This window comes from Cervus canadensis, chromosome 6 (genome assembly GCF_019320065.1).
Source record: "Cervus canadensis isolate Bull #8, Minnesota chromosome 6, ASM1932006v1, whole genome shotgun sequence".
NCBI classification, from domain to species: Eukaryota; Metazoa; Chordata; class Mammalia; order Artiodactyla; family Cervidae; genus Cervus; species Cervus canadensis.
In genome coordinates this window covers 82,266,848-82,279,107 of record NC_057391.1, presented here as the reverse complement: position 1 = coordinate 82,279,107, position 12,260 = coordinate 82,266,848, and the positions used below count along the sequence as shown (strand labels likewise).

General features: G+C 48.9%; 1 protein-coding gene across 1 annotated transcript in view; it reads right to left on the bottom strand.

Annotated features, from left to right (window-relative positions):
* ESRRB (estrogen related receptor beta) overlaps positions 1 to 10,488 on the bottom strand; it is a 179,563-nt gene extending 169,075 nt beyond the window's left edge. The window contains exon 1 of the mRNA XM_043472622.1: positions 10,045 to 10,488. Coding sequence (XP_043328557.1) covers positions 10,045 to 10,046 — 2 coding nt within the window. The 5' untranslated portion in view covers positions 10,047 to 10,488. The remainder of the gene's footprint in view (positions 1 to 10,044) is intronic.
* Between the last annotated feature and the right edge of the window lie 1,772 nt (positions 10,489 to 12,260).

Here is a 12,260-nt window from a genome sequence, read left to right as displayed (position 1 = left end):
TCCCCCAAAGGCTGAGGTACAGATCTTTGCATGTTTTCAACTTTAAATAAATGCTACAATCCTATCTCTAGAATTCTCCTGAATGCCTTTTTCCTTTATCAATGCTGCTGACTCTTCAAATCCACCAAGACGGCCCATTAGATTAACGGTTGCTTCTGTCCCTAAAGGCAGAGAGCCAAGGGAAGATTCTGGCAAGAAAGACCTATCTCTGTTGCTCAAGAGCAGACCTTGAACTTGCAGGGACCAATATCCATCTCCCGATCCTTTTCCACATGGTGCCTGGTTCCCACTGACTTCCAGAGGAGCTACAGCAGATGGGCATCCGAAGGCAGAATTAACTCAAGAGTCATTACATGAGGGTGTTCTCAATTGAGTGCCCTGGAGTAAATAGTAATTACATGTTCCTTCAAGATTACTCTCAGCCTGAGACGGGGAAAGAAGAGAGTCATGGCTGACTGACCACAATACCCTTAGCGTGTGCACACGCACACAGCACACAGGCTGGTCACAAGTCTGGATTTGGAAATTTCCCCTAAGATTGCATGATGTCGCTTCTACAAGTCCCTTGAAATGTACCAGTTGGGCCCCCTTGGAGACATCAGAAACTACTCTTACCTATTCCCATTTTTCTTTCCTCGCTAAGCACTCCCTAAATATACACCATTCAATATGTGGTAAATAAGCTATCCCCACTCTGTTACGTTGTACAGGAGGAGGAATTGTCTCTGTGCAGAAAACACACTCCAGTGACACCACTGCACTCCTGGACGCACAAGACAACCCATCTCGGAGACTTCCCTGGTGGTCCCGTGGTTAAGACTCCATGTTCCCAGTGCAGGGGCCCTGGGTTCGACCCCTGATGAGGGAACTAGATCCCACACCCCTCAAGGAAGGCCACATGCTGCAATTAAGAGCCCGCGGGCTGCAGTGAAGATCCTGTGAGCTACAACTTGACCCAGTGTAGCCAAAAAAAAAAAAAAGAAAGAAAACCCATCTATTCCAATCTCACAGCTGGACTTCAGCAGCCATGTATGCTAGGCCATGAAGAACAGAGTTCCATGAGGGAGAATAGGTTTGGCCAGACCACACCAAAGCCCAGGCAGACACTGGGAGGATGCTGACTTGATTATGGGATATGACAATGCAGGGAATTGCGGGGGGCCAGGGATGTATTAAAACCACTTCTAGAGTAGCATCTTCTGCTGCACTTATAAGCTGCCTGGGAAGGGGCTGGAAGGAATGTAAAGACTTTGGAAGTTTCCACCCTCTTGACCTTTTCAGCACAGGACCCAGAAAATGATGACAACGACAACCAAAATGTCATCTCCCTCAACAACAGCTTTCCAAATTTGCTATCGTGCAGGCACTGTTCAAGGGCCTTTATAAGGATCTCCTTAAACCTTCACAACAGCTCCACAAGGCAGGTGGTCTTACCATACCCATCTGTATAATGAGGAAACTGAGTGGAGTGGAGAAGGTGGGAAGCTTGTCCAGGTTGCAGCAGGTACGAGGTGGACATGGGTCCAGCAATGTGGCTCTAGCACCCGTTTTGTCTAACACCACCCAAACCACTGCACGGAGGTCAGTGTGCAGGAGAATAAGTTAGTCTAAAACAGGTAAGCACTTCCCTTTCTTAAGGAGCGCTTGCCCTCTGATTCTTTTCCTTTCTTTCTTTTGCCCTCTGATTCTTATGCTAGCTTCTCACCAATCTTGTGAGGCTCTCAGCCCAGGTTTCAGCCCCTTTTGCTGGTGAAAAAATGAAGGTAGGTAGGGGCTAGGGACTTGCCGAGGTCACCCTGCTTGGAAACTCTCTTCCCAAATCTCAACCGTGCTCCCACCAAAGGATTTGAGTAAACCTTGAGGAGCAGGACTCTGCCCCTGGGGCTTCTCCAGACGCTGAGAGGCCCGAATGCAACTTCTGGGGCCAAGGATTGTGAGGGAGAAGTATCAGGACCACAGAGGCATAAAATCATGGTGGTGACAAATTGAAAGCAAAATTAAAAATGCAGAGTTTATATAATTGTTTTTGAAAAAGAAGGCCTGACCAGTTTTCTGCTCACTGCCCAGGTGTACTTACAGACAGAGGGAGGTGAGGAGTGAAAGAGGCCTAGGAAGATGCTAGACGGTAGGGACTGACTGAGTTGGTAAAGGCACAGAGCCCCCCAAAAGCCAAAAGTCTGGGCCCAGGGTTTTGTATTAAAGGATGGGGCGGGGACTTCCCTGGTGGCCCAGTGGTTAAGATTCTGCCTGCCAGTGCAGGGGACGTGGGTTCCATCCCTGGTCCGGGGAGGTCCCACATGCCGCAGAGTGACTAAGTCTGTGTGCTGCAGCTACTGAAGCCTGCTCACCCTGGAGTTCACGTTCTGCAACAAGAGAACCTGCTGCAAGGAGAAGCTCGGGCACCACAACTGGAGAGCAGCCCCCCTTCACCGCAACTAGAGAAAAGCCCGCTTGCAGCAATGGAGACTCTGCACAGTCAAAAATTAATTAATTAATTTTTTTAAAGGAACACGAGCAGGCTGAGCTGTAATTATCGGTTACATCAGGAGTACCACGAACCAGGTTCACCATGAACAATGGTTTTAAAATATAACCTTTTAGAGCTGGAGGGCCTAAGAGATCTCATCCACTCCTTCATGTTATGATGCAGGGAACTGAGGCCCTGTGCTCCTTAATTATCACTGACCCGGGGTTGAACCGGACTGAACCCACCTGGCACCTGCCTCTGCCCGGGGTACTCGGCTGCTACCTCCATCCACTAGAGACACAGGCGGAAGCAGCCCTCAACAGCAGACTTCCCTCTCATTGACTTTGGTTTTTAACCTTTTTTTTGGCCACGCCACACAGCATGCCACATCTTAGTCCCCCAGCTGGGGATCGAACTCAGGCCCCTGGCAGGGGAAGCTTGGAGTCTGAACCACTGGACTGCTAGGGAACTCGCGGTTTTTCATTAATAACTTTGTATTTTGGAATAATTCTAATATCACAGGAAGTTGAAAAGAAAGCGAACAGAAGGTTCTGTGCACCATTCAGCCTGCCCTTCCAGCTGACTCATACCCACATAGAGTTCTCACACAACTGCAGATATACGTGGGGTGACAGGTCTCTTCCTGAGACTCATTACGGAGCAAACAATCCCTAACATTGCTATCTCAGATCATATGCTACTCCCCTCATAGCCGTGAACCCTAACACACACACACACACATGCAGCCTAATCAGCAATAATTTCACTCCTGAATATTGCTAGAAAGATCACTAAGCCAAGCTAATCAATTGTCTCAGCCAGCAACCAGCCCCCGAGAGATGCCTAGACTTTTCACTGTTCTCATTTAACCCTTGGCAGCCTGAGTTTTCCCTCCCCTGTCTTCCCGAAGAGCACAAATACTGTTCTGGGAAGAATCCAGTATCGAAGATGATGTTCCCCAGTTGCCACCTTTCCAAAGCCTTGTCTGTGCTAATGGAAGCAGACACTCTGGAACACTTCAGAAGGAGGGTCTCCCTCTCATGTGCACCGCCCGGGACCAGCATGGTTAAAGCAAAGGAGAGGGACGCGGGGCCCCATGCAGAACAGCCAGAGGGGGCAGGCACCGCCCAGAAAGGGGGTGGGGAGGGAAACCGTCACAGGACAGATACCAGTTTAGCAATTAAATTTGACATCGACTTAGACAAAGCTTCTTTACTGAACAGGATGAAATTCCAGCGAAGGTTTGTCTACATGTGCATAAAAGACACATCTCATTCTCTCTCTCTGTTGCCCTCTTTTGTTTTTCCTGGATGGAGGAATGTGAAGAGGAACAGAGAAGGGTCGGGGCAGGACCACAGTCAACAGGTCAGGAGCTGATGTAGTTAAGGCAGCTGAACATTCGTAGCTTCAAGTCACTTCCCCCTCCCGTGACTGAGGGATTGGGAGGCCCCCTTGCGAGGAGAGGCTCCGTGCAAGTCACTTCGCATGCATTTATTGAGCACATACTGTGTGTCATGCATTGCGCTTGGCACTGGGGCCTCCAAAGCTGATAGCAAGGAGGCAAAAGGGAGGCTGTGACCATTTTAGTGTTTAATAGCAGTACCTCCAACTCTAGGAAGGAGAGCAGAGGGGAGGAACATGGGTGGCACTGCATTCCTACTCCGATCGCCTGATCAGTGGAGGAAGAAAAAGAGGAGGGCTCACTGCCTTGAGGCATAGAGTCTCTGCAAAGACACACAGGGAGGGTCAAGGGCATCGGCACTGGGTACAGCCCAGGAGAGGACACCTCATGGGGTGAGGCCCACGTGGCCTTTGGATTCACTGGTCGAGCGATCCTGTTGAGAGAGTGGACTGAGTAGGCACCTGCTGCCTAGAAAACACAGCCCAGTGGGCTTCACAGCTGGGATCGGTCTGCCCTGCTCTGGGGGTCGAGACTGAACTGCCATCGGAGAATGCAGGATAGAGAAGGTACAAGAGAGACTTGGAGAGCCAAGAACAAAAGCTGCTCATTGGAATGTGAGTGGGGCCAAGCGAGTTGACCAAACTCTGATCCGACAGAGCAGAAAAGAGTCAGGCCTTATTCCCTGACTTAGGACCGTGGTCCAGCCCACACCCTCCCACACTCTCTGCTCTTCACCATGGTTTAAAGCCCCAGGTTCCTTCCAGGTTGGGGCAGGGTGTGTTCCCAATGTGCCTTGAACTCTGGTTTCCAGTTGCAACAGCCCGCTGGAGGGTAAAGCTGCAAGTCTTGCTGACATAGGACTCTGCTCACCAAAACTCAGAGAAAACAGCCTGTTATAGATTGAATGTGTCCCCACCCAGATTCATGTGTCGGAGCCCTGGTTCCCAATGTGACGGTATTTGGAGGTGGGACCTTCAGGGGGTAGCTAGGGTTAGATGAGGTCATGAGGGTGGAGCCCCCTTGATGAGATTAGTGTCCTTTTGAGAAGAGGAAGAAAGCAGAGCTCTCACTCTCACCTCCATGTGAGGACACGGCAAGAAGACAGTCCACCAGGAGAAGGTTCCTCCCTGGAACCTGACCATGCTGGCATCCTGATCTTGGACCAGCCTCTAGAACTGCGAGAAAATTAATTTCTATTGCTGAAGCCACCTTCTGTGGTGTTTTGTCACGGCAGTTCACGCTAAGATATGCCTCAGTGGGAGGCATAAAGATGTGTTTTTAATGGTGTGACATGGTGTGGGCAGAAGTGACTGCTCTGTGCTGAGCAAATAAAAAGGCTGAGACTTACTAGGTAAAAGGCTAACACTCCACATGCACTTCATCTTCCCAACATCTCTGTGGGGTAGGTTCTATGTGTGCGTGCATGCTAAGTCACTTCAGTTGTGTCTGACTCTTTGTGATCCTATGGTCCACAGCCTGCCAGGCTCCTCTGTCCATGGGGTTCTCCAGGCTAGAATACTGGATTCAATGGTCACTCCCTCCTCCAGGGCATCTTCCCAACCCAGGGATCGAACCTGAGGCTCTTAGTCTCCTGCACTGGCAGGCAGGTTCTTTACCACTAGCGCTACCCAGGAAGCCCGGGTTCTATAATTACCCCCATTCAACAGATGAGAAAATGGAGCCCTTAAGAGATTAGGTAGCTCAAGTCTCACAGCTGAGAAAAGGTAAGGTTGGAACTTGAACTCTGGCTGTCTGACTCAGAATGTACACTCTTAACCACAGCTCTGTGCTGTCCATGGAGGCACTTGTCAGGAGAGTGAGCTGGACTTACAAAGAGGAATGCTATGTAGCCCCTAGAGTTAGGGGGTTCCTGATGCAGTGAGGGAGGCTGACAGGAGCAGTCCTCCTGTGATGGTGGGACATCAACTGGGGCCCCAAGAAGAGGAAGATGCCAACCAGGTAAGGAAGACGTTACAGAAGAGCTGGTGTGGACACGTTTCAAAGGCCACCTTGACCTGAGGGCTCATGGCCACTGAGTATGAAACACGAAGAGAAAAGACAGTGCCCAGGTCAGAGGGAAACAGAAGGCCAGAGGACCCTGTGGACAGAAAGGTAGCTTTCAGAGCCTCTGCTGACCTCATGGAGCAGGGGAAAAGAGCCAAGCGAAAGGACTAGAAACTGCTCACTTGACTGGTGGAGAAAAAAGGCCAAGTGTGCAGAGCACTCAGAATCCTCCAGTATCAGGGATTCCTGCCCTTGTCCCCGAAGCTGGAGAAGGAAGAGGCTACAGTCCCGGGAGCCATATGGCTCCAACATTCCCCTCTCCTCTACTGTACACTTGCCCAGAACTTGGACTCCTGACCTCAGTTTGGCCTTGACCTTGCTTGACCTTGGCCAAATTGCTCCGTGCCTTCTCTGGCTGGAGATGGGAGTGTTCCACCTGCTTTCTTCTAGGCACAGTGAACCAGCTGGATTTTGAGGTCCTGGAGTGCAGTGCGTGGAGCTGAGGGGCTCAGACTGATCACGGAGCAAAGGGGAAGCCAGTGGGGGTGCCAGTTTGCTCTTGAGGGGGAAGCCCGCCCTCTGCATTTCAGAGACGGGGCCAAAGTGGGGGAGACCCTCCCCACCAGCTCCACCAGGCAGCTGGGGGAACTCTCCCACTGCCTGTAAATTGAGCCATTCTCCTGTCTCCACGTGCTCACCTCCGGCCTGGAAGAGAATTGATTTGGGGAGCTGAAGGCACACAGCCCCTCCAGGGCCTGAGTGAACCCAGGATCCGCGTCTGCTATGCGGGGATCCTTTTCTGAACACAGCAGAGCTTGTGCCACGGTCTCCATCTTCGCTTTGTGAAATGATCCCCCCTCTCTCTCCTCCACCTTCCACTTGGCCCAAGTTGCACAGCAGCCTGGAAATGCTGATGGCTTAACTGGTTTAATTTTTTTCCCCAGCAGCCCTGAGGGGTTTTAACTCTTTCCTCCTGAAGAAGCCCTGCTTTTGGAGTTGAATGTTTAAATTCTCACTGGGAGACTCATAAATATTCGGAGTCACTCTCTCCCTCTCTGTTTGATTAGGAAATGAGCCTTTAACTCAATGTAATCCCCAAGCCATTAACAAAAAAGCCCTCAACAGCTCCACTATTAGAATTTCACTCTTAACCCGCTGAGGATTGAATTAGATTAACATAACTACCCACAATCTGAGTTTATTTTCTGTGCCAGATAGAAATGTGTTTTTCAGGGAAGGTGAGAAGGGGGAGGAAAGGAAGGGGGGAGACAGAGAGTGCGAGAGTACAGGAGGATAATGAAATGTAAAAATAGAGATAAGAAAAAGATGGACAGATACACTGTAGAGGTGAAGTGATGGGGAGAAACAGCTGTACTTGGGCTTTGGTTGAAAAATCCTGCCAACTGCCATTTTTTATTTGTGGGATATTTGGAGGGGAAATTGTTTGAATGAGGGGAGCGCTTTCCAGGTATTTGCAGTTCCTTCTTCCTCGAGATTGATGGCCCTGCACCTGAGCCTGCTGTAGTCCAAAGCACCTGCTCATTGGCCCCACTGTCCCCCATTTGGGAAGAGGTCGGGGCTGGGTTTCTACGAGCTGGCGGAAGGGGGGGACGCATAAAACAACAGCATGTACACAGGCGACTGTGAATTTACATCAAAGAAATAAACAATGATGAGGATGGAATGGGGGAGATTTTACCGACTTGAAGTCACAGACAGCCCCGTGACCAATTACATGTAAGAAATCAGTTTGGAAAAAAAAAACAAATGAGTTTGACAGGAGCTTGGTCCACATAAAATTAATCGCTATTGAAGCAGAAACTAAGTAATCACAGGCTGCCTTATGCAAAAGCCTTGCAGTTTGCCCAACTGCATCTCTATACATAAGTCCAAAGGGGCAAAACCACATCCTGAACTTGAGGGGGAAAGCCAGGCCTTCCAGCATACTGTCAAACAAGCCCCCATTCCACCTAAAAGTGTCCACAGGTAGCCAAAGGAAGGAGCAGTTCTTGTCTACATATGACAACAAATATTCTCTCGTCTCAACTGATAACACTAATAAGAACACAGGACTTATTCAGAAACATGGGACTCACCCCCACTGCATTTAATCTGGGGCCGGCAGGCTCCAGGGTGCATGCTGAGGAGGGGAGGGAACGGCTTGCTCTTGTATGAAAAGGTTTGGAGAATCTCATACTTTTACCTAAAAAGCCACTGAGATCAGACAGTCCTAACAGTTCAATTTTGCCAACAGCTGGCTGCTGAGGTTTCTGAATGCAATGTCTCAATCACTTGGTTCACTTGAGCTTTAATTAACAATCACCCACCAAATCCCACTTCAGTATTATTATGGGAAACCTTTGCAGGATATGTTTATCAAAACAGAGTCTGTGGACTAGGGAAAGTAATAATGCTAGGTATAGAATATGCCCATTTCCTTTTTTTTTTCTCTCGATTTCTGGGACTCTACTTTCCCTACTAGTTTTGAAATAATGACATTTCTCCTGATTTTACACAAAACTCTTTCTTCTAATTTCTCTAGCAGTGAATATAGTGAACATATAAAGTTTACTTTCAAATCCTAATGGGGATCAGGAAGGAATAAGAGATTAGAAAGTAAACTTCACATGTTCTGTCCTCCAAAATAATAAATGAATGGATTAAAGGCATTAATAATCTTAAATAAACACTGATAAAAATACAGAACCAAGAGGAGGAAAGTGAAAGTTTCATAAAGGTCAAAATAAAAATGAGATCAAACCACCTCTCTAAATATATGCCAGCGTCCATATTATTTAACTTTCTTCAAGTCAGTTTTGCTGTTAAAATGATTTTGTTTTTAATCAAAACAGTCCAGACATATCTGTTTTGTTTACTGCTTTTAAATTGTTGTAAAGATTGATGAGTTGGGATCTTGTTTTCCCAAAGAAATCAAGAAGTAGTGCTTAGCAATGCAGCTTATTCGAAGCATTGTATTAGTAAATAGAGACTCAGGTATTATTTGTCTTGTAAAAAAGGATGCATTTTAAAGTTGTATATCATATACATTAAGCATCATTGCTTTTTTATTCCCAAAATTTAGGGCTTCTATTTCTTCATAAATATTGTTATATATATTTGTTATAAATATAACAAATCTCCCCAACTGCAGCATTTTTAGCTAACACTATGCAGTTTCCAGAAACTAAAGCCCCAAATGTTCCACAGGAAGCTGGTGGCGTGTTAAGTGGTGTGGACCAGCAGACAATACCTGGGGACTGCCGTCTCTAGGAGTTGCCGGCGTGCTCACAGAGTCTGTGCTCTGCTTGTCTGAGACAAGTATGGCTTTGACAAGGACCCTTATATCAACTTTTTTCCTTCTCGAAGGATGCAGAGCAATGGCTCCACGGCACTCCACACCCGGCTTCTGTCCTTTCGGATGCTCCTCCACTCCCAGTCCCTACCCCACTTCCCCTTTCAGGATGAAGAAAACATACCAAATGAGTGAGCCAACAAAAGCCCGCAAGGCAAGACAAAGTGTCAGCTCTCATCCCAACTTCTCAAAGCAAACTCCGTGCAAAAAAAAAAAAAAAAAGTCATTTTCCTTTAAGGCGCTATAGAAAAGCTGGCTATCGGGACTTTCATGATTCCCTCCCTGAACCAGGAAGCTCCCGGGCTGAAGCCGAGTCTGCCGGGAGCCCTCCATCATCACCTGTCCTGTGTGAACTGGGTCTTCCCTCTGTAACCTTCCCAGCTCACCCAGAGCCGGAGCTGCCAGCAAATGAAAGTTTTCACGCTGGGAGACATAACCACCCCGCGGAGTCGCATGTAAACTTTCCCTTGCCCTTTTGATTTACTTACTTTTTCTCAGTGAAAACAAATAAAAAAACTAAAAGAGGACCTACTGATTTCCAAATGAGTTTGTGTAACTGTCCCTCCCCACCCTTCCGGGTCCCTCTGACCTTCCCAGGACAGTCTGCGAGAGGCAACATTTTCCTCTGGGTCACCCAGAGATGCTCGAGGGTGCCGAAACCCAGGATGAGAGAGCAGGCAAGGGGGAAGATATTTTCATCCATGAAAAAGACAGAGCGGGGGAGAGAGAGAGAAGAAGAAAGCAGCGTGGTGTGGGGCAAAGGACAGAAGGGTCCAGGGCAGAGTCAGGGGCGGAGGGTAGGAAGAGTCCGGTACTTACATGCTTGGGGCTGGGGAGGGGACAGGGTGGCGGGGAAGGGGCTCCCCTCAGCTGTTTCCAGTCGCTGATGGCTCGTCGCTCAGCTCCTCCAGCACCAGCTGACAGTCCCCTGTCTGTGTCTCTTTGTGACTAAGGACACAGTACTCCCAACCTATAAATAGATCCCGACTCCGTGATTGATATAACAGGCAGCTGACAAAAAAAAAAAAAAAAAAAAAAATCCCACAACCATAACCAGGTCTTAAACAAAACAGCAAAAAAAGCTCTCGACTTTCAACCCCACCGAGCTCCATGCAGACTCCATGCAGATGGGCACTGGAAAGCCGGGAAGAAAAATATACAATGAAGGGCAGGAGGAAATGGGGAGAGGACAAAAACCAGGGAAAGTGTGAAAGGCAGTTACTTCTCCAGCGGAGGACTTGGGGTCATGGGAGAACCAAGGGGTGATGGACAGCCGAGAGAGCAAGGAGGGAAATGGGCAGGAGGGTCTGACCCGTCCCCCCACTGCACCCCACCCCCCATCCTCATCCTGAGCTCCTGGCCCGATCAGGGCTGGAGTCAAAGTCCTGACTTGGGAGCATTCGTCAGCCCAAGTGCTTTCCACGAAAGTTTCCATGCCTCCTGCCAGATCAGGAGGCAGGGAGGGAGCAGACAGAGCTTTCCTAGCTCAGAGGCCAGGCAGGCTTTTCGGGGGGACACACAGGACATTCCTGGAGTGGGGAAAGGGGAGAGGACGTGCAGGTGAGGGGCTGGGACTGGGGTCACCTGTGCCTGGCGTGACAGGGCCCAGTGGTCTGCTCGCAGCTGTAGTGGGTTTTAAAAGGATAGGGGTGACATTCCGGACAGAATTGCCCAAGGTTGAAAGGCCATGGGGCCTTGCTGTCTCTGCTTCTTCCAGAAAGATTTCCTAGGAGACTGAATTATTTGACAAAGCTTCTTTTTGGGGAAAAGATTCCCAGTCTTTGGGATAGTAAGGAGTCTCTAAGAAACACTGGCTGTTCCAGTTTGTGCAAAGGTGGGGCAGCCTCTTCAGGGTGGTCCAGCCCAACTCTGAAAGCTGAGGCATGGGGCAAAGTTTCTAGAAGACAGGAGAATAATGGAGAAATGACGGAAGTGTGGACTGTCCGCACTCACCAGGTGAGCTCCTGATTACCCCAGGGACTCCTGCCATCTGCAGGCTACCTCCTTTGGTCACAGCAGGGTCCTCTGTCTTGGTGCTCTGGTTCCCTGTACACACAGATTTAGGTAGAATTTCAGATGAGGCTCCCTGTTCAAGAAGGGTCATGGATGGGCCCAGTCGCTTGCTGGGTGTGATGAGGGATAGGCATTTTATCATCCCTTAAAACATCCTCATCTCTAACTTTTTAAAAAATGAAGTGGAATTTCCTCCTCATGTTACATCTAATTCTTTGCTCTCCAGATCAGCAGATAATCTGAGGCTGGGGGTGTCCAGTCTGTTAAAGTCAAAACCTATTTAATATGCAGGACCTCAAACATTTGCACAGTCTGCCATTGGAATATAAGCTCCCAGAGGGGAAAGATACATGTCCGTCTTATTTACCACTGCCTGGCCAGCTCTACCATGATACCTGACACTTAGGAAGACTTCCCTGAAGTATGGATTGACTGACTAACTGATTGAATGAATGCATGAGTGAAGAGTGATGTCTAAGATACCCACCATTTGAATCACTCATTTGGACCAAGACATTCACTCTAGAAACGTCTGTATTATGAGAGTGCCCCAGGGAAGGGAGAGAATTAGGAATGGGACAATAGGCAGATAGAGTCTGACTGGCCTTCCGCTGAGCCACGATTTCACCTGCTCTGAGCACCAGGCCAGTGTGGCCACCAAGCACTTCCCTCCAATCAGGCCTGAAGGGCTTCCCTGGTGCTCAGGGGTTAAGACTCCACCTGCTAATGCAGGAGACACGGGATCCCTGGTCCAGGAAGATCCCATATGCTGAGGGGCAGCTGCATCACCACTCCTGAACCTGTGCGCCTCAGCCCGGAAATCGCAACCTCGGAAGCCCCAGAGCCCTTGAGACCATGCTCTGCAACAAGAGAAGCCACCACAATGGGAAGCGTGTGCACCGCAACTAGAGAGTAGCCCCCACTTGCCACAAGTAGAGAAAAGCCCGTGCAGCAGTGAAGACCCAGCAAAGCCAAAAATAAATAAATAACCAGGCTAGAACACTCATGGGGTTCTCAGTGAA